Source organism: Bos taurus, chromosome 27, assembly GCF_002263795.3.
Source record: "Bos taurus isolate L1 Dominette 01449 registration number 42190680 breed Hereford chromosome 27, ARS-UCD2.0, whole genome shotgun sequence".
Lineage (NCBI taxonomy): Eukaryota > Metazoa > Chordata > Mammalia > Artiodactyla > Bovidae > Bos > Bos taurus.
The window spans coordinates 33412370-33433464 of NC_037354.1; the positions used below are offsets into that span (position 1 = coordinate 33412370).

Below are 21095 nucleotides of genomic sequence, written 5' to 3' on the forward strand. Positions count from 1 at the left end.
TTTGATTCTCTTCAAATTTATCCTTGTAAGAAGATGTGAATTGATTCAAATCATTTTCCAAATGGCTCTCCATCTGGAAAACGCTGTTAATAGATTTGAGGTTCTAACTTCATTGTATTAAATTTCTGTGGGTTTTTAAGTCTTACTTCTGAATTTTCTGTTCTTTTCTATTCACTCATTATTTATGCACCAGGATCACACCATTTTAATATCTGGTTTAGCTAATCTCCTCTCATTGGGATAGGAGGAATTTCTTAACCTGCAGTCCACGTGCAGAGCTTGTAGGGGACAGAAAAAGTCTACAAATCTAGTGAAATTCTACTTACGATTTTGGGTATATAGTATATGTGTATGATGTCTTTTCTGGGGAGAAATGCATAGGTTTCATTAGATTCTCAAATAGGTCCATGGCTCAAAAAATGTCAAACCCCAGACCTAGAAAAGTGTTTGAGCCATATACCTGTAAGACAATCCATGGATGTTATTTTTATAGTCATATTTCTTTATGAACCAGATATAAGTAATGGCTTGTACACACACTGAATAATATCTGGAAGATACATAAGTTGATAACATCAGTTGTCAGAAGTTGGGAACTCGTGGTTTAGAAATAGTGGGAAGGAGATTTCATTATTACATCCTTTTGTATCTTTGATCTTTATCCACATGATTGTATTGGCTTTTCTTTTAAAAAGGTGACTCAAAATTTAAAAAATTAAGGTGATGAATTGGATGACTCTTCCATGTTGTCCCAAGAAGGAGTTCTGTGGAGGGAGGGCTTGGTCATTTACTACTGGCTTTTTTATATTACAGAACGCAACGTAGACTTGTTAGAAGGTAACCTAACAAACAACTTCTTTGTTAGGTTACCTTCCAAGCCACTGTCAGATACACCACTTCTGAGCCAGATGTTTTTTAAAACAGTAAAAAAAATGAACTGTGAGGTGGTTGTGTATGTAAAACACCTAGTACAAATGGTAGTCTCCTTTTACGACATCATCTTTTCTTTCTCCAGGGAGTCGGAAGATACAGTACTGCTGGTCCTCAAAGAAATCTACCAAACCCAGGGTATCTTCCTTGATCAGCCTTTACAGTAAAAATGAACCACCTAAGGCTGCTTAATGTAAGTTTTTAAATGTCATGTATGTAGCATTATTCCTATATAACATGTGGAGCCTCAAAAGCTGCTTGGAAATGTACTTTTTGTTGCTTGTCACCAAGATCTAGGTTATTACTAATTTTTAGAGGGACTCTGGTTAAAATTCATGGGAAAAAAGCACTGGAGGCCATTTAGAGAAAGGTTAGTGTGTGTTTTGCTAGCAACTTGGTCCAATAACACTTGTCATTTTTAGGATCTAAACTCAGAATCTTCATGGTTCTGACCGTCTAAAAGTTACCATGACAACATTTACAGCTTTAAGTACATACAGTCCATTCTGGGATTTACATTGTTATTGTTGTTCAGTCGCTAAGTTGTGTCCAACTCTTTGCGACTCCATGTTCTGCAGCACAACAGCCTCCTCTGTCCTCTGCTGTCTCCTGGAGTTTGGTCAAATCTATGTCCATTGAGTCAGTGATGCCATCTAACCAACTCATCCCCTGCCGCCTTCTCCTCCTCTTGCTTTCAGTCTTTCCCAGCATCGAAGTATTGGAGCTTCAGCATCAGCCTTTCCAGTGAATATTCAGGGCTGGTGGTCTTAAGGATGGACTGGTTTGAGCTCCTTGCAGTTACAACAGTTTCAGCTTTAAGTATAGACAGCCCAACCTGGGATTTACATTACTCAGCCTTGTATATATGTATTAATAGTTAGAAAGCTTGTGTGTCAGATTCTGGCATTCTCTCTGGTTACCTTCAGCGTGATGACCTCTCTTCCACTTTCTCCCCTAGATGGACACTGGGGGATCCTTCCCCAGAAAACCTGCCTCTTTGTTCCCGCGTTTTCCTCTCAGCTATGTCGTTCCCTGCATGTTGCCTGCCACTTACTCACCACTGGGGTCTCTGGAAGATAATCTTCCTCTCTGGAAGCAAGTGGAAAAGCAAAGGGAAGACCCTGTTACTTTTTACCACTGGCTTCACAGAAACATTCGCCATTCTTTCTTCATGGCTGCGGGTAGTCTGTATCTTTAATTCTCTGATGGTATTTACATACCACACTCTATTGCTTATTACTTGAGATGGTATAAAGCCTGCCTTGAGTTTGTTTTGGGTTGGGTGTAAATTTTTCTAGGTTATTGTTTATCTTTAGAGAATATTCTAATCTGGTAGTGGGCTCCTGAGACTCAGAAGCCATTCTGGGTCTGCTTATGGTCATGGGTGTTCTCTGCGTTGGAAGGCTAGATCTAAGTGGAGGAGGGAGACTGGTGGGCAGTCAGATTCCCTCCAGCCAACTTTTGTTTTCTACACGTACTGTATGAAGAAAGACTAAAATTATAAATACTGTTTACTTTCTATAGTTGACTGACAAGATTTATTGCTAGGACTCACAGAGGATGTTCATTGTTTTTACAGCTGTTTGAGCTGCTCTAAGAGTCTAAAGTGGACAGTTTAGTTTCCATCAGGTACATCTTTATAAAGATATTACATATCCTAGACTTGCCTTTTTATATCATATCATACTTCAAACTGGGAGACTCTAGATGAAGTCCAACCTAGTTATTTGTTAGTTCTTAAGTTTAGGGTAAAGTTATAAATGCTGACAAACCTGCAGTTACACAGCTTTGACTGCTTATGAAGTGATGAATAAAACCTTTTAGTGGTGTGTTCATGGTGGAACAACTCGTGAAAGCCATCTGCCACATCTGCTTGTGTGAAGGGAGTGTTGAAGACTGTTCTCTTTAAACAGACACTGTTGCCTCTGAGTCCCCGCAGTGCAGGGAACAACTGGACAGGCCCCAGCACAGGCAGCGCTGGGGGAGGGGTGGGTCTGCCCAGGGGGAGATGTTTCTCATTCCGAAAGAGAAACCTGGCTCTGGGGCTAGGAACAGCTGCCGCAGTCAGTGTCAGAGGTGCAAGAGAGATGGGTGAATGTAGACCCCCGGCGTTTACCATTCACACACGCCATCGCTGTGACAGCATAAGGTTGGGGTACTGGTGAGAGCCTGGCCTCTGTGTCCATCTGCTTACAGACTAATGCTGACCAAGCCACTAAGACGTTTCAGCTCTATGAGATGCTTTATTTACTACATAAACTCTGAGACCGAAATAAGGGTTACTGAGAATGAGGTAGCATTCAATGTAAAGGGGAAGCTTTCATCAAGTTGTTGTCTTCAAATTTAAATTTACTCTTCCTATTAACAGAGTAAGTAAATTGTAAGAGTAAGCCAGAGGACAAGCAAGAGTGAGTCCCTGTAACCAAAGATGAACAGCATCACCCCGGATTGTTAGATAAACCACTGTTTATACTAAGAAGTGTTTCCTTCCTGGTGGTGAAGGGCAGGTGACTGGAAAAGAGCTTTATATCCTGTGTATCCCCGTGTTGGTATCATGGATGCACTTACACAGGGTACTAAGCTTGACTTAAATTCCTTATTCAGTTGTATATTTTTTGCACTACTTCAGTTGTATCATGTGCAATCTCTTGACCAAGCCTATTTTTAAACTCTGGTAGAGTATCATTTTATACATATTCCCAGCTGCAGAATTGGTATTGCTTATTCTCAGCAAGAGAGATTGTTTGCATGGAAAGATTAATAGCACTGATTAGCTTTCTAATATTTTGCACTTTTTGAAATGTTTGTTTTTTATGTGATTATATTTAAAACTTTAGTAAATAATGAAATAAAACCAATTTGACCAGTTGCCTACTTCTACCTGGCTCATCCATCAAAGACCAAAGAGAATCAGTACAATAACCATTTTCTCCTCCCTTTTGTGTTACTAAAACAAGTTTAAAAAAAGTACTGGACAAAGAACGGACATTCGGGTTCTTTTCCCCTTGACTTTAAAGTACGGTGATTATAAGGTAAATATTGAGAGCTCTTTGGTATTATTAACATCAGCCACTGCTGGAGACAGTTGAATCACTTATGTTAGAAGGGGAATCCAGTGTTTAACTTTGAAATGTTTCAGTTCTCAAATGGAACTTTAAGTGCAAAGCCCACATTCACCATTTTATTTGCATATTGCATTTACATAAGGAAAAGGTGCACTGAAAATGTTATAGAAAGAAATACACAAAACAAGGTCATATTAAAGTACGGTCAGCATAAAGAGAAGGGTGGTTTCAGGTTCCGTGCATCAGTTCCGACCACGTCCCATAACTGTTCCTCATGGCCCACTGGGGACAGGACAGGAGACGCTGATTTGTCCTCCAGATAAGTCTCTGAGCGCCCTCCTGCCTCAGCCACGTGGCAGGGTGGGTGTGTTCGCACAGGTCTGCAGCCGTGACTGGAGGTAGAGCGGCTCCTGAGCTCGGCTCAGCACAGGTGCGGCAGGAACCGGGATCTGCTGTCGGTACTGAATCGACGCTCCTGACCATTTTCTTGTTTACTGTGTTTACTCAGTAATTCAGCAAATTATCAAATCACTTATGTTCACAGAATTCAGAAGGGACAGCACTATTTAGCTGGACTTGGATAAGCATAACAGTGGTAAATTAGCCAGAATTGGACATTCTCCCATTTCAGGGGTGGAATTGTCCCACCAGAGAAAGTAAACAGAAGTAAAATAATTTAATTGCTCATGCCCTGGATTTTAAGATTCTGAGCTATGGAAAGTGGAAATTAAGTTTTGGTAATCAATGCTAGTGTCTAGGATAAAGTGATGCTAAGGTAAATGCTTCTTTGTAACATAATCCTTCTAAGAGCCGTACTGAAGTTACATGTGAAAACACTGGATCTTGGGATACCAATCTGGTGGACCAGACTCGTAAGCTGTTGGGGAACTATGCATGGCAAACAGTAGTGAAAAAGGACTTCGACCCCTCTTGATAAATCCCTGTGAGCCGTGCGCCGGGGCAAAACTGCATCAGCCTGTGGGCGTCTGTCCTCACCTGTCCTCAGGAGGTGAAGGTCAGACATTCTTGTCCTGGGCGTGGGGAGAGAGGAGGTCCGATGGGCCTGTTCTCCAGGGAGGCGGCTCCAGGGTCTAAACACAGAAAGGCTGCAGGTCGCGGGGCTGCTTCTGCGGGGCAGGAAGAGCAGGGCTGAGGGGCAGCGGCCTGTGGCACTCGGCGTCTGTCAGCGGAGGGTAGTACTGCCTGTAGCAGCTGTACGCGAACGTCAGGCCAATGGCGGATCCAGCCAGGACGTCTGGACGAAGACAGAGGAGATGGCTTTCCCTCACTCACAAGTCATGCTTGCTGGTGGAGGGAGCTTGACCCTCCAAGGCTACTCTGCAAAACCCCTACATTCCAGGGTTATCGTTTTGGGGGATTTTCTTAGTTTTATCATATAGCTGCAGTATGGTCATTATCAAGCCGTTCCCTTAAACACCAAATCAAAACACATCTTTAGTTAGGTAAGTATAACAAGGCATATTCTGAGTTCACTGCATTGAGTTTTTTAGTTTGGAAGAATAACAGATTCATTGAATACTATAAAAAACTCCTCCTCACCATTCAAAGGGTTCTAGAGGAAGGAATAAACTCTCTAGGAGTTGCCTCTCTTTGTAAAAATTTAGTTTATTCTTCAGAACAGCTCTTAAGGGCCTCTAGCTGATACTGTCAGCTTTTTTTGTTTTTTTTTTGTTTTGTTTTTTTTGAATTTTGGGCTTTCTCTGCAGATACTCTGTAATTTGGATGATTTACTATATCATTCAACTTAAATTTCTTTGGTTTAATTACAATTTTATGTTTTCTTAAATTTTACTTCCATTACTGAACAAAAACCTTGACAGTGAAGTTGATTTTTAAGGTAGTAAGTAAACTGAACTTTGAGGTTGGTTGTAAAAAATTTCTTGATTTTTTCCTGAACTTACGATGCTTCAAAGTAATGGGAAAATTAGGATGTCCCTCTTTGGTAATCTGTTTAAAAGATAACAGTGTGCTTTCTCATTTTCCATGTAGCAATAAACCACACTCAGTTCAGATCCAGACCATCCTCTGCACACTTGTCTGTTCACTCAGCAGACACCCAGGGGTGTGTCCCATGCCACGTGCGGGGGACAAATGACGGGAGAACCATGGAGGGTCCACGGCCTGGAGGCCTGTGATGCTTACCCTGCCAGTGATGCTTGTAGTCACAGGTGCGGGACAGTGCAATCACAGCTGCAAAGAGTAGGGGTGACAGAAAGGAACAGAATCTCCAAGATTTCCCTCGGCCTCTTGGTGTGAAGCAGTGTAACTTCCCCGCCAGGTAGAAGGATGCGAAGGCCAGACCGGCAAATGCGACTAGAAGAGGGGAAAACGTCTTTTAAAGGAAAAGAAGAAGACAGGGTTAGGAACATATTCTTAGCCCTTTTTGTAGCTTCTGGTGTAGATCACTGATCGAGACTGTCAGTTACGAGGGAGGAGAAAACAAGGGAAAATGAAGGATTATCTCCCAAAGTGAGTGACATGTACCCGGAAGAGAGTTTTTGGACTCCTAGTGATGGGACTTCACTTCCCAGTGCCTCCATTTCCTCGTATATAAATGGGAATCATAAAAATAACAGAAGCCATCTCATTGGGCTAATATTGCTGTCAAATGAGACATGAATCTAAAATGCTTTTGGAAGCACCTGACTATATAGTAACTCTTCCATGCTGCTAAGTCGCTTCAGTCGTGTCCAACTCTGTGCGACCCCAGAGACGGCAGCCCACCCGTCCCTGGGGTTCTCCAGGCAAGAACACTGGAGTGGGTTGCCATTTCTTTCTCCAATGCATGAAAGTGAAAAGTGAAAGTGAAGTCACTCAGTCGGGTCCGACTCTTAGCGACCCTATGGACTGCAGCCCACCAGGCTCCTCCGTCCATGGGGTTTTCCAGGCAGGAGTACTGGAGTGGGGTGCCACTGCCTTCTCCGAACTCTTCCATAAAGGCTGGTTAGTATTTTTACGACTAGCACGAGATTGCAGGATTTAGGCAGGATAATACAGTAATAATAAAATGTTCAAATTTCATGAAGGGAAACTACGTCCTCTGTCCTTAAATGTTTAATACTTGAGGTTCAAGCTTGTTATTAAAGAACGGGGGCTCTCTGACTTCTAGATACAAGAACAAGACTGCGTGAGATGTTCCCATCCTCACAAGTTAGTTCCCCTGGGTTAAATTCAATGATTAAAAAAACCAGAACAGGGATGTAGAGTTCACATGGTATTCATACAGGAAGCATGGCCACTGGGGAAGCTCTTACGGCCCTCATTCACCACGGCCTTGTCTCCTGTGCACATCAAGTCTCCATGGGCTTGCCCATCCGGGAAGCAGCGGTAGAAGAAGTCTGGGCGTGGCCTGGAAGAAATACGGCCAGGTCTGAACGTGAATCGTTTACAACTCCAGAAATTGTTCTTCGGTTGTATTAGACATCGATTAACCTATTAACTGTCAGTCAAATAGCATCCCAGGCAAAATAGTGAAACTGGACTGGATAGTCACCACTAAGAGAAAAGCCTTATTTTTCCAAGGTTAGTATTTAAATCAGAAAAAAAAAAAAAAAAGCGGCTGCAGCGCATAATTGTTAGGGGAAAGAGCCAGTCATGCTGCAGCTTCCTCAGGGTGCTCTGGAGGACACTGACTCTGGCACTGGGAAATGTGCTGTTCTGGGCAGAAAAGAGCCCGAGAGTCAGCCGGGCACCAAGGCAGAGGGAAGGGAGGAAGCGTTAAGAGAGAAGAGGCTCCGGAAGATAGGGCTGGGGCTGCGTGACCCGCTCTCCTGACCGGAGAGGGCTGAGACGGCAGGCGGCTGCTCGGGCACTCACCTCCCCACTATCAGTTTGATCGTGTTGGTGAAGATGCCATTCAGGGCCAGCGCCAGGCTGGCCGCTGCAAAGCAAAGAAACTCACTGTCAGTGGGTCTGCGGAGGTCCCTGTCTCGTTCAGCACAGCCACAGGGGACACTGTCTCCTGGGACAGCAGAGAGGTCAGCCTCCAGCCAGACTGGAGCATAAAAGGAACGCGGGCCTTGGTGGCCACTGCGGTGCCACAGGTGCATACAGTCCTGTGCGTACAGGTGTACCTGGGAGGTGACCCAGAGGTCACAGGTAAAAAGTAGGGTAGAGGGGAGGCAGAGTCACCTTAGGGAGTCGCAGCACATGGCCTCCACACACTGAGGCCACCAGCTCCATGAGGGGGGGGGGGGGGCGGGGGGGCGGGGGAAAGACCCGATGGCCGAGCGTGGGGGTCACTCTTACCCAGGCAGGCCTGCCGGCTGTCGGCTGCGTCCGCCGCCTTGAGACACCTGGCCAGTAGGACTGGAGCCAGCGGGGCGAGGAAGGCGATGACCTGCATGGGACACAGCGGAGCTGAGCACACGAAAGAGAACAGAATCGGCTTGAAAACAAGACCTCCGACAGCAAGAGGAGCGGAGTAACAGTAGAAGTCACACACCAGACCTGAACTGCCCCCTGCAGGTGTGGCGTCCAGGGGCCACGGCCCCGAGCTCCCCTGGCCGCCCTGAGCACTGCCCCCCAGCACGTGTCCCCGAGCCAAAGCGGAGGGACATCCGCTCTCAACCCCGCCGAGAAGCACGGCGACGCGAAGCCCCGTCTAGCAGCGAACTCCCCATAAATGTCGCCGCGGAGTCGGGATGACCGCCCAACGCCCTGAAAAGCGCGGTCAGAAGGCAGGCTGGTCCTCCACGCACAAACATCGGCTTGGTGGGGAGATACTCTGCCTCCACGTACGGATTCCGGTAAAGCCACATCTCCTCAGGCTGGATGAGCCTCTGGAAGGGCGGCAGCAACTCCGTCACCCTGAAGGGGACACAAAGGAGCGGAGCGTCGGCGGCTTCTGGCAAGCGCGCGCGGAACCCGGCCGGGTCTCGGAAAGGAGGGTCGGGGGCTGAGGGACCAGGACCGGGGTCGGGGAGGGGGCCAGAGCTCAAGTCCTTACAGGAAGACCGCGAACAGCGCGAGCCGCACGCCCAGCTCGGCCGCGAGGGCCGCCGCCTTCCCCTTGCCCATCGCCCGGTGCGCGCTCAAGGCTGACGTGGCGGCGCTGGGGGCGGGGAGTCGAGGGGCGGGGCATCACGTCGGGGGCGGGGACGGGGAAGACGGGTGGGGCGGGTCCGACGGAGGGAGGGGTCGCTCCCCACGTGTCTCTCCACCCGCCTTCCTACGCCCGCCCCGACGCTTCGTACTCACTCAGCCTCCGCTCCCGGGAAGCGCGCAGAGTGCGCGTTTTGTGTTGCTGCGTTGCCAGGTCCAAGTTTTCCGCGGCTCGGCTAGACCTTGGGCTGCGGGGCCCACCGGCAGGTTAGACGCACGAGGTCTTCCAACCCCGCTCTGGCCCCCTCCCGCCCAGGGTGGCCTGTTGGCCACTGAGTTGTAGCAAGAAGTTACAGGCAATGAACAAGTCCATATATTTAATTTTGGAACATACAGGACAATTTATTGAAGTCAATCTCAAGCAAAATCGGAAATCAGTGGAATGTCATTAAAAATCTTCCAAATTAATCCTCACGGAAGCAAAAAAAAAAAAAAAAAATTTGAATCCCAAAGTATTTGTAAAATAAAATAGGTAACATCTCAGTAAATAGAATGTACAAAAATTATATGTTCCTACCAGCACACACAGTAGTAAGAAGCTTAAATATTACAGGCAATCCTAATACACTGTAACTAGTCAACAATAACCTATCTATATACAGGTTAACCAAGCTTTAAACATTTCACACTATGCAATAAAACATGGGCCAATCAACAAAATCCCCCAAATATCATATATCTTGAAGTCTATGTGGCAACATCAAGTCATTATTCAGTAATGCCCTAGTGGAACGCCCCCCAGGGAAAATGAACACTAATCCTTAGTATCAGGAGCTTCTAGCCAAGTCACAGAAACTCTAATAAAAGAGATTGACTTTTAGTGAATATTGATGCTTTGTTATTAAAGACTCAAGTCTCAAGTGATTTAGGCAAAATAACATTTCACAGGATCTACAAAGTTTATTACAGATAAACAAAGTACAGAAATAACCAATCTACAAAGGTCATTATCATAGATAAAGATCACGAGGAAATGAAAACAGAATCTGTAGGTATCTGTGGTTGTTGTGCAATATCACAAGTGGATACAAATGGATTTCTCATGTCAATTCCAATTATGCACACACCCTTATATATAAAAAGAACCTTATTATTAGCCAGTTGCAATCATCATTTAGCATCTTAGTTATCAGTGGCGATAGGATTTTCTTGTTTAACATGGAGGGCATGTGACAGCACGAATGAGATAAAGAGCAATGTTAGTGACAATGAAGGAAAAGGACATTTTATCCAGTCCACTTCTAAACTGACAAGAGTTACACCATATACACCCCTCATCTACGTCATCTGATGGATACGACAGCGGTGTGCACACATCAGGGGTCTGGTGGCTGGGGAAGGGGAACCCGAGGGTGCTTTCTTGCCAATTAGCAGATGCAGTGATGTCACACGAGAAGACGAAGGACTGAATAAAGGACTTTGGCAACTACTCTTTTCCCTTTCTCTTACACGTTAATGACTTTGAGATACTCCTGAAGGACAGGTATTTCTCTACCTCCTACCCCTTCGTACAAATGTGCCACACGCACCTGAACTTGTCACTTAAGCCATGGACTGACTGGAGAAAGAACGGAAATGAGTTTGAAACACACAGGTCACACCTGGCATTTCAGGAGTGTAACATAAGTGCAAAGTTCTTTTTTTCCCTACACAGGCATCTATTAAAAGGAAAGAAGAGGTGTGTGGGGATAGGGTTGACAAAGTAACAAAGTAAAGAACATACGTAAGAAATACTCATGTAAATGCTGCTGGTATTTCATGCAGGAGTCTCTTCCCCGACTACGTGCACTGAATCTGAGAGACCTAGTGTGGACGCTCCCATGTGCAGAACTTCGCCTCTAATCCAACTTCAAGAGGGTAAGAGACAAAACAGTGTACAAAACAATGCTTTCTACTTCATAAATTTAAAAATAATTGTAAAACAAGGAGAATCTGAGGAGTTTCAAGTACTTAAAAAACCTGAATTCAATGAGGCAGAGGTCTCAATGTTAAAGTGACTACTTCGTACCTGTGGTAAACATTATAATTCCCCTCCCTCACCCTACTGTGACCCCATTTCTCCCAGTCCCCCTCCCCAGATAAACGTTGGTAGATTTCAGTATATACAAATTTCCAGCTCTTTCGTATATGTCAGTACATGGCAAAGCTGTCTAAGTCTATTTCCGAGCCTATCTGGAAATGGAAGTGAGTTCCACTCTCTGTTTACAAATAACCAGAGACCAAGTCTAGGTGAAAGAAAGCGAAAGTCACTCAGTTGTGTCCAACTCTTTGTGACTCCATGGACTGTATAGTCCATGGAATTCTTCAGGCCAGAATACTGGAGTGGGTAGCCGTTCCCTTCTCCAGGGGATCTTCCCAACCCAGGGATTGAACCCAGGTCCCCGCATTGCAGGCGGATTGTTAACCAGCTGAGCCACCAGGGAAGCCCAAGAATACTGGAGTGGGTAGCCTATCCCTTCTCCAGGGGATCTTCCCAACCCAGGGATTGAACCCAGGTCCCCCGGATTGCAGGCGGATTGTTAACCAGCTGAGCCACCAGGGAAGCCCAAGAATACTGGAGTGGGTAGCCTATCCCTTCTCCAGGGGATCTTCCCGACCCAGGAATTGGACAAGGGTCTCCTGCATTTCAGGTGGATTCTTTACCAGCTGAGCCACCAGGGAAGCCCAAGTCTAGGTGGCCTGAGGCTAAAGGAAGTTGTTCCAAATGATCACTTCATGTCTGCTGCAGCTCCAACTCGAAGGATCTAGACACACCAGCTTTTTAAGTAATTCAAGTCTAATTTGCACTGCTCGCCAATTAAGCAACTTCCCCTGTCCCTTCGTGCTGTCCCTCCTGCAGAAGAACAACTGGTGTGAGCTTCCCAAACTGTCAGCACGCCATGGTGACCAATTTTCTCATCCTAATGGGACATGGTATACGGAAGCATCTTAACTTTAAGGTGAATGCTAAAGAAGAGCTTTCTGTTTTAAAATGAAATGAGAGACAAGCAACAAATCCCCGGGAGTCCAGAGCCTGCGCTCCACATGGCTGGCCCGTCTGCTTCCAAACTGCAGGTCTGGGCTGGACCCTGTCAGGAACACACCATGCAACAAGCTACTGTGAAGTAAGGAAACAGCTTCACGATCAGGAAAGAAAGGTATCTGATAGTCACCCTGTCTGAGAGTCCTTTATGTGATTATCTCGAGGTTGTGGGTGTCACAGCATTCTTCCCAGACCTGCTTCCAAATACTTTGTGGAAATGGCAGCAGGGAGCAGCCTTTCCCCTTCCCTATTTTATTTTTTTAGTCTTTAGATGTGTTCCTGACTTGAACACACAGAAATCTCCAAGTTTTAATGATTCTAAAAGTCAGCCTATTTTATAGCTTAGGCAAGAGCTTTTTTGAGAATTAGGATAGGGTGGGAACGTGTTAAAAAGAGAAATGAAAATAAAACCCACCTCACTCCTAACTGTAGCCCTGATTAGACAGTCAAGAAATGATTCACTTCCTCCAGCTGCTTCCGCCTTCCAGGAATGCAGCCCACCCCCCCACCCCCTGACAAGCGACAGGCAGCGCCCCACTCCCACCAGGGCCTGGAAGGTCTGGAATCTCACCTCTAGTTGTTACAGACCCAGTTTCTGAAGCGTTCTGCTGATTCTCAAAAACCTTAACATTCACTTTTTCTCTGAACCAACATTAGGTTCAAAAAAAAAATATGACCGTTGTTATCCCATGCTGCTTGATGTTATTTCATTTTTGGATAAGAAGTAAAAACCAGCCATTTTCAGTCTGACTACAGCTCGATTTCACAGTTAGCAAATCAAATAACAACTTCCGGCTGTGAGTAAGCAACGTGTCTGTCGCAGTATTTCATGGCGAGCCACAGGCAAGCATGCTGCTCGGATACTATGCACACTGTATGGATGGATACTTCGCAAACAGAAAGCACGACTTACTCTTTGGCCTGCTTCCACAGCCTGCACCTTTAAAATACGTAAACTTCTGACACCACAAGGTGTGAGTAGAGCTCCTTGGCACTGGCAGGACTGAAAACACTTCTGAGACTGTTAGAGGACATTCCCGGACAGGGACTCCAGAGCTGCGGTCAGCGATTTTGCTTTCCAACCTGATTTCTGAAATGGCAGAACAATCCTGTTAGTCACCCCCACCCGCCCCACCTACCCACCCCGCTGTCCCCCACCCCAAATCAGAACACTCTCAGCAGAGCTCTGTTACAGATACACAAACCAAATGTGACACAATGCAGAAGTTGCATAAAAATACTTAAACCTAAGGTATTTGTAGTATACAGGATATACCCTGGCTTACCATATAAAAGTCAGATATTAAATAGCACTAAGTCCAAAACAAAGCAAGAAGATTTCATGTTGGATACTGATTCAACGCGAGTTACAGTTCAAATATTAAAGGAATTCCTTCATGTTAGTAAGTTTAGAAAAGCAAACGTTTATCATATACATATATAAAATAAAGTTTTAGTATGATAAAACATAGATTTTCTTAAGTTATTTTTTTAAAAGGACATCAAACTCTATAGTTGCTCAAGAGCAAAGTGTAGTGTTTTGGTGAGCTGTGATTCATGTGACTGGCGGCAGTCGCATTTGGTAACACGTGTAGCATCTTCTATCTTGCTCTTTCTTTTGAGACCGTATCTAATCAATACAATTACTGGAGGCTCAATAAGTTACCTCAAAATTATTTGCTGGAATCACGCAAATGGCAGTTTAGGAGCTTAAGTAAAGGAATTGTAGTGTTTGTTTTTTTGTTGTTTTGTTTTTGTTTTTTTTAAACAAAAAAAAATCCAGTATAATTGCACATATACATACAAAAAAAAAAAGAGGCACAAAACAGATTTTTTTTTTCTTTTTTCCAGAGAAGAGCTCTAAATTGATAAGAAAAAAGGGGACACACAGCACAACTGAAGGAATGTCGTGGAGCATCCATCTTCCCAGCCTTTTTGTAAGGTCACTGGGTACTTCGGGAGGGAAAATAAATGCTGCCAGGTACAGGCAATTGTAAGCAGTCAAAATTCACAGAGAAAGTTAACGTTCATTCAAGCTAACCCTAGACTTCTACTTAGTACAGTGTTACAACAAGGTCTGACAGGACTAATGGATCCATACAGGGGATCCTGGAGTAGACATATTCCTACGCATTACAAGCAAGGGAGTTGTGGGGGCAGACAGTCCGCTTCACGAGCGTCTATTCTTGCCAATACTGCTTTCTCGGGAGCTCTCCCTAAGTGCTTCCTGCAGTGAAGTGTGTTTGCGGGGCCCTTACCTACCCTGCACAAGTGCTTCCCTTCCCCAGTGGGGCGAGTCTAAGGACTGGATAACTGACAGGTAACTTGGGGAATGCCCTGACCCCTTTCACCCTCAAATGTGGAGTTAAACAGAAAGAGCTACTCAAATCACACAAATTCAAATTCATTTGTGTAGTTTCCCTGAGGAAACTGATGTCTGACCAGGAGACGGAAAATAAAACGCCCACATTCTCTCCAAGCCAGACCAGGGTCCACAGCACGCTGGACAGACAAGGGAGCTCCTCTGATCCAACTTTTGGTCCGTGCCCTTCATCTGCCTTTAGCTGCCTTTACCAGTGCCCCAGGATAATAGGAATGTCCATTCAAACACTGCATTCACATCCCACATAAATGCACTTCACCAAAATACCCATTATCATCGGAGAACATTTCAGACTCGGTGAGGCCATCTGCTTCTAGTTTCCTCCAGAAGGAAAAACCAGCAACCACATTACATACCTTTCTAGGTAAAGTCATATCAGAAAGCCCGCCGAGTTTAAGACCACAGAGGTAATATCCACTGAGGGCTTTTGTTTTCAAGAGGCCAGGTTCAGTCCTCCCAGAGCCGTCTCTAAGACCATGAGAGACACCTGGAAGGGAAAGCGAAGCCAGCCGCCCTTCTGCCCGGGAGAGGGGCCTGTGACACCGCCAGACCCTTTTCTAGAGGGCTTTCTGCAATTCCTACTTAAAACACACATGTACACACATACACTGATCAGACTATCTGAACTACGCGTCTCAGAATCTTAAAAAATGAAAATAAATAAAGGAATGATGACTACTTTTGTTTTGTACACCCATGGAACACATCCTAGACTTTAAATTTATCTCATTAACAAAAACTTTCTTTTCTGTCTGTTCTTATTTTAAAAAGTGAAGACAGCTCTTTTTTCCCAGCTGCAAAGGCTCTGAAGCACAGTAAAAGGCAAGAAAAGACCAAGTGAATCTAACCCTCCACACAGGAATTCCCAAACCGACAGAACTGAAAACACCAGAGCCCACCACCGGCTTCGGCCTGCGGACCATCTCCCCGCTCCCGCTTTTGCAAGGTAGCACCGCTGGCCAAGGCTGCCCACGTCGCAGCGGTCTCTTCTTGCACTGACGCGTCCTCTACTTTTTTCTTTTCCTTTTTTTTCCTTTAAATAAAAAGAAGGACATTTTCCCTGCCCATTTACTCCTTGACTTCTTCTCCGTGATCCTGTGATTCCAGTTTACACTTGATCTTGCTCCAGTACTCGGGGGACACAGGGGACGCAGGGTCGTGCTCTGAGCAGCAGAGCCGGCCTTCCAGGGCGGAGGGCACCAGCGCCCCCTTCTCGTGATCTTTACAGAAGGACCGGGGGCAGAACTCGCAGAAGGCGACGGCCGCAGCGCTGCACTCGTCGCACTGGTGCCAGGGGCACTCCCACTTTCCTGGAGAGGCGGGAAGAAGGACAGAGCCCAGTGAGTGCCCGGGTCCATTGCCCGCCAAACACCCCACCTCCCACCTGCCTCTCCAGCTGGAGGCTGCGTCCGGCTGACCACAGCTCCAGGCCTTGGCCCACGAGAGGTCTGTGTGGTCCTGGCGGCGTGAGTGTGAGCTCTGCCCCCAGCTCCACACCACAAGAGCCAGCTGCCCACCTCAGGGAACACAAGACCCCAGCCCTGCCGCCCACAGGCGTCCCCCCGTGCACTGAGAGTTGCTTGCTCCAGCCACTTGTCCTCTCCGCTGCCCATCGCATGGCCCACAGGGGGCTGGACGTGGCGGGCGGGGGGGAGGCGCTCACCGTAGGGCGGCTGCGGCAGGTTAAGGCAGAGCAGGTGGTAGGCTTTGGAGCAGTCCTTCCTGTCGCACATGACCAGCTCCCCGCCATCCCCACACTGGAAACAGAAATCCTCGTGCAGCTGCTTGGGCTCCGTTTTGATTTTTCGTCGCTTCGGCTTTAGCTTAGCATTTTTGGCCTTTTCTTCAGCTGTGGAGGCACATGCCGACTGGTGGGAAAGAGGGACCATAGTTTTAATGATCACAGCGCATGAAGCGCTACGGAAAAGGAAAATCCTACAACCTCAGGTTCACTTAAATCCATCTGTTGTCCGGTTAGATAAAACTCCAGAAGGGCTTGTCCCGTAACAGAAATGAAAGAAAAACAAGGCTTTATTGGGACTTCCCTGGTGGTCCAGTGGATAAGGCTCTGTGCCCCTACCGCAGGGGGCCTGGGTTCGATCCCTGGTCAGGGACTAGAGTCAACATGTTTTAACTAGAAGAGCCCATGTGCTGCAACAAAGAGCTGGTGCAGCCAAATTAAAAAAAAAAAGAAGGACACTGCTCTATTTTAAAAAACTGTGCTTCATTTTCACTGACTTTTGAATAGGTGCTTTTTCTTCAAAATTGCAAAGACACTGAGATATCATTCACAAACCATAAAATCCACCAGTTTAAAGTGTGTAACTGGGTGGCTTTTAGGGTAAGGTGAATTTTTTAAAAATGTTTTTGAAAAGGAGTCTACTAACTTCCAGTTCAATCAGAAATACAAACATGTTCGGAACCTGACAGATGAAACCATCTGGCCCACTCTTCCTGAGACGGTTCTCCAGCAGCGCCCTCCCTACCACTGACCTTCGGGCGCACGCCCAGGAAGCCGCTGCAGTTGTCTGCCCCGCAGTGGCACTCCGTCCTGCCGTTGCCCAGACAGTCCAGGTTGTAATTAAATGTCAGCTCCATCCCTAGGCCACAAGAGAGAGAACTGTTCATACTCAAGTCCCGGGGAAGAGAGAAGCCGTCAAAGACACAGCCTCACACTGATAAGAGAGACATGATTCTGATATGAAGACCCTTCCCTCCTCCTTGTTCCACACTGAACACAGTGATGGGGAAAAGGAAAACAAACAAACAAACAAAAGCTAGAAGAAGACGTCCCCATCCACCAATGATTAAAGCAAAAGAAATATTCTGCAAAGGCCATCATAGCCTTTTCACTGAAGTGGTCAAACACTATGATAGAGAGACTGAGAATCTGAAACCTGTGCTCAAGAAAAACAGGCTCTAGTTCAGGCCTCTTTTTCTAAAACTATTTCACACCTAGTGTCCAAGTGAACAATATGACCGTGGAATTGTCACAACCATACCATGTTCAGTAGCTAATGTCTTACATTATGATCAGAAAATGAGTTCTAAATGCAGGTTTACTATACAAACCGAAGACCCAGGGATTCAAACTAGGAGGTCCAAGCTTCCTCAGCAATCCACAGTGAGTGCTAGAAACAGTTTAAATCCCTTTCAGTTATGGCACTTCCCTTCCCACCCATTTTTCTAACAAAGGAGAAATTAAGTTCTGCTGTTATGATGGTGGATGGGTAAGGAAAAATAAAAGCAGTGACTGCTTCAAAAAGCTTTTTATGTCTAATTTGGAACAGAATGCTCTTTCGAACTAAAAAACAAAATAAGAAAGCTCCCACAAATAGCCCAAGAAACCAGCTGATGTTAACGCAGGCTCATTACTTTAAATTAAAAAAGAAAACAAAAGTTTAAACATCTGCTTACATTAAACAGACAGCAATCATTTGGAGAACGAATTTGCTTCTACTAATCTCCCTTTTGCAGGATAGAGTTTTACTTCTTAATGACAGATAATTCTAAACACAGCTCTTTATTTTATTTGAATAAATATGTGAGGGTCAAAACTTGAAGAGTGTCCTGGGAGAGGAAGCAAGTTAAGTTCCTTTTACCTGCAGGAATGTCACAAAGAGCAAAAAGCCCAACACGAACGTCTCCATTCACGGTCCACTTTTGGGTTTCACAGTTTGGATTACAACTGTGGTTCATAAAGCGAGAATAATTTCCCTTTGGGCCAGCATCAATGATACGGTCCTTCAGAAAGAAAAGAAAGGAAGAGAGAGCTCCTTTGACATAAAACTGAGCATCAGCGTGTCGGAGAAACCCCCAGCGCAGGCAGGAGCCCCAGGGTAGCGCCAAGCACCGTCAGCCGAGGCCTGACCACCTACAGCTTCACAGATGTGCTCCTGGACGACTGACCGAGTCCTCTTCTCTACATGGAGACCAAGTCAGAGCAAGTAAGACAATGTGAAGTCTGGGTTCTTTTAAAGTTTGCTTCTAGGAACAGACTGCAGATAACGCCACTTAGAATGTCAGCTGGGTGTGGGGCTGAAGGAAAGGTGTTTTCTGAGCAGAGCGTGCTCAGTTAGGATGTTAATTGAGACGGGGATGATGGTGGTTTGCTGCCACCCCTGCTCTGAGCGAGAAGCAGAGCTGGGGGCCAGGGGCGCAGGTGGACGAGAACTTAGGCCACAAAGAGAGAGGGAACAGAAGCGAGACACTTCTCTGCACAAAGACTTGGGAGATTTGGCTGATGGAAAAGCTAGAGTCTGGGATATAATCTTTGTCACTTACATTTACTTATATGAAAGTTCAAGGTATCGTAAGAAGCCCAACATTTTGGCTCCCTGAATTTACACTCTGATAATCCGGAAAGGCTCTGGAGGACACAGCCCCCTAGTGTTGTCTGGATGGCTGCAGGGGTCACTGGCAGTGGGGCTGGGAGCTAAGGGGACAGTCGGCAGCCATGAATAAATGGCATTTTATGTTTATACATTATCTGTTTGTGAAAGTGGTAAAACTTTCAGTGACATAACAGTTAAACTAATACTCTTCAGTGATTTCTAGTTCTTTTAATGCTATTCTGATTCAGTTTTAGAGAGAGCCTGGAACATAGGAAACACAGGTACTTCGTTAAGCTGTAACAAGATATTCAACACATCATTTCTCATGGCTGGGCCTCAGTTTCTCGTCACCTATAAATCAGAGGACTGTTGGAGAAATTCAATAAAGTAGGTTTTGCAGTGAATGTGCTTCAAGTAACACCCACAGTTGCATGTATTAAATCAGAAGTTTTACTGTCTCTTTTGACAGCATTCATTTTTCCTGACTCATTAAAAAAAAAAAGTCTAAATATACAGAATGATTTATAGTTAGGATTTTTTTGCTAAAGCAGAACTCTCCTGGTGGTTTGTGACTTAGAATCACAGCGGTGACTCTCTCCCTTGGTGATAACCAAACTGGGGACCAGGTCTTCCAGGACTAAGAGCTGAGGCTCAAACCCGGGTATGTTAACCTTGTTGCTGGTCACCTTCTCATGCACGGCGCTGTGTCACGTGACCTGCGACAATCCCTCACATTTGTATTCTGGTAAAATGAGCATATTACAGCGGGACGCATACTGGCTACCACAGACCATTATGTTTTGCTTGAAATGAAACCAAATTAGAGGAAGGAAACGGAATTCAACCTAAGACTATGAGACTAAACCAAAAAAATCCTTTGTTCTTACCAAAAAAAAAAGCAATTTTACCTTGGTAACAGTTAACATATAAAAATTAGTTACACTGTTCTCGTGGGCTCGCTTGATTCGCAATCTGCATTCTTCCTCATCAATTAATTCGCCGACATATTCATTTACAAATTCACCCTGCAGAGGAGCATGCAACATGCAGAGGAACAATTAGTGTATTGTGTTAGAAAGCATTCCCAAACACCACATGTGTAACCCAAGAGAATTAACCCAAAACCTTCCTGGAAACAGAATGACGATACAAAGGAAGACCAGAAAACTGACACTGGGACAAGATTTTGAGGATTTCACAAGCACTTGTTTGTGTGCATGTGTGTTGTTATGTGTACACACGTGCGTTTCCGGAGTTCTACCAGGTGGGCAGTTAGGCAGCCACCACCACAGTCATGTCAACACAGAGGCCCAGAACCGCTCCTTCACAACCCTGCCCATCCTCCGTCCCTCGTTTGTTCTCCAACTCCATCGTTTTTTCCTTAATTATATTTTATGGAAGTTTAGTTGACGTACAAAGTTGTGTTAATTTCTGACGTGCTGCAGACTGATTCAGTTATACATACACACAGACTCTTTTTTTATATCCTTCTCTATTATGGTTTATCATGGGATATTGAATATAGTTCCCAGGGCTAAACAGTAGGACCTTCCCAACCCTATAGTTTTATCATTTTGAGGGTGTGCTATAAATGGAATCACAATATGTAACCTTTAGAGATTGGCTTTTTAAAGAAAAACTAAGCTTAATTTCCTTGAGATCTAGCCAAGCTGTTGTGGGTATCAATAGTTTATTGTTTCATTACTGCTGAGTAACAAATAAAGCTTTTATTACCAAATAAAGATGCTGTGAACATTTTGATAAAGTTTATATGTAGACAAAGGTTTTCATTTCTCTGGGATAAATGCTGGGTCATATGGTGAGCATATGTTTAATTTTTTAGAAAACTGCCAAGCTATTTCCCAGAGTGGCGGGATCATTTTGAGTTCCCACCACACACTCCCCATGTATGAGAGCGCCGGCCTCCCCACGTCCTCGTCAGCATGTGGTATGTGTGCGCTCAGTCGTGTCTGACTCTTTGTGACCCCGTGGACTGTAGCCCACCAGGCTCCTCTGTCCATGGGATTCTCCAGGAAAGAATACTGGAGTGGGTTGCTATTCCCTTCTCCAGGGGATCTTCCCCACCCAGGGATCGAACCAGGGTCTGCTGCATTGCAGGTAGATTCTTTACCAGGTGAGCTACTAGGGAAGCCCATGGGATAGTCACTGTTTTTCATTCTGCTGTTCTAACAGGTGTGTACTAATAAGCTCCTTTTTAAAATAAGCGTAAATACCGT

At 45.4% G+C, this 21095-nt stretch overlaps 3 protein-coding genes across 12 annotated transcripts in view; 1 reads left to right on the forward strand and 2 right to left on the reverse strand.

Annotated features, from left to right (window-relative positions):
- DDHD2 (DDHD domain containing 2) overlaps window positions 1-3804 on the forward strand; it is a 28891-nt gene extending 25087 nt beyond the window's left edge. Inside the window, exons 17-18 of the mRNA NM_001075598.2 lie at window positions 1016-1123; window positions 1889-3804. Of these exons, the coding sequence (NP_001069066.2) occupies window positions 1016-1097 (82 nt within the window). The 3' untranslated portion in view covers window positions 1098-1123; window positions 1889-3804. The remainder of the gene's footprint in view (window positions 1-1015; window positions 1124-1888) is intronic.
- A 285-nt stretch (window positions 3805-4089) lies between these two features.
- PLPP5 (phospholipid phosphatase 5) lies at window positions 4090-13145 on the reverse strand. Of its 6 annotated transcripts, XM_024986332.2 has the most exons (8): window positions 13055-13145; window positions 9216-9307; window positions 8717-8825; window positions 8265-8355; window positions 7833-7896; window positions 7241-7365; window positions 6159-6329; window positions 4090-5250 (listed from the first exon to the last, which is right to left on the reverse strand). In XM_024986332.2, exons 3-8 carry the CDS (start codon window positions 8774-8776, stop codon window positions 5087-5089), a joined length of 675 nt encoding a protein of 224 aa, XP_024842100.1. In that variant the 5' UTR covers window positions 8777-8825; window positions 9216-9307; window positions 13055-13145; the 3' UTR covers window positions 4090-5086. The 6 variants fall into 6 exon arrangements, with proteins under 6 accessions (XP_024842100.1, XP_024842099.1, XP_002698783.1 ...); XM_024986331.2 differs by lacking the exons at window positions 9216-9307; window positions 13055-13145 and adding an exon at window positions 8965-9057 and having other exon boundaries at window positions 7271-7365; XM_002698737.7 differs by lacking the exons at window positions 9216-9307; window positions 13055-13145 and adding an exon at window positions 8965-9057 and having other exon boundaries at window positions 4090-5122.
- The window catches only part of NSD3 (nuclear receptor binding SET domain protein 3), a 102681-nt gene continuing 91021 nt past the window's right edge, over window positions 9436-21095 (reverse strand). For 3 of the 5 annotated variants that reach the window (XM_059882211.1, XM_059882212.1, XM_059882209.1), the window contains 5 exons: window positions 19767-19883; window positions 18127-18268; window positions 17018-17124; window positions 16188-16392; window positions 9436-15834 (listed from right to left, as the gene is read on the reverse strand). In XM_059882211.1, coding sequence (XP_059738194.1) covers window positions 15593-15834; window positions 16188-16392; window positions 17018-17124; window positions 18127-18268; window positions 19767-19883 — 813 coding nt within the window. In that variant the 3' untranslated portion in view covers window positions 9436-15592. The remainder of the gene's footprint in view (window positions 15835-16187; window positions 16393-17017; window positions 17125-18126; window positions 18269-19766; window positions 19884-21095) is intronic. The other 2 variants (XM_059882210.1, NM_001075595.3) reach the window with 2 other exon arrangements.

Coding starts and splice junctions, on each gene's coding strand:
- PLPP5 (XM_059882358.1), bottom strand. CDS start 9,035: ATGGGCAAGGGGAAGGCGGCGGCCCTCGCGGCCGAGCTGGGCGTGCGG. Junction 7,897..8,264: donor CAGCCGGCAGGCCTGCCTGG/GTAAGAGTGACC, acceptor TTTGCTTTGCAG/CGGCCAGCCTGGCGCTGGCC. Junction 5,251..6,158: donor CTACAAGCATCACTGGCAGG/GTAAGCATCACA, acceptor GTCTTCGTCCAG/ACGTCCTGGCTGGATCCGCC.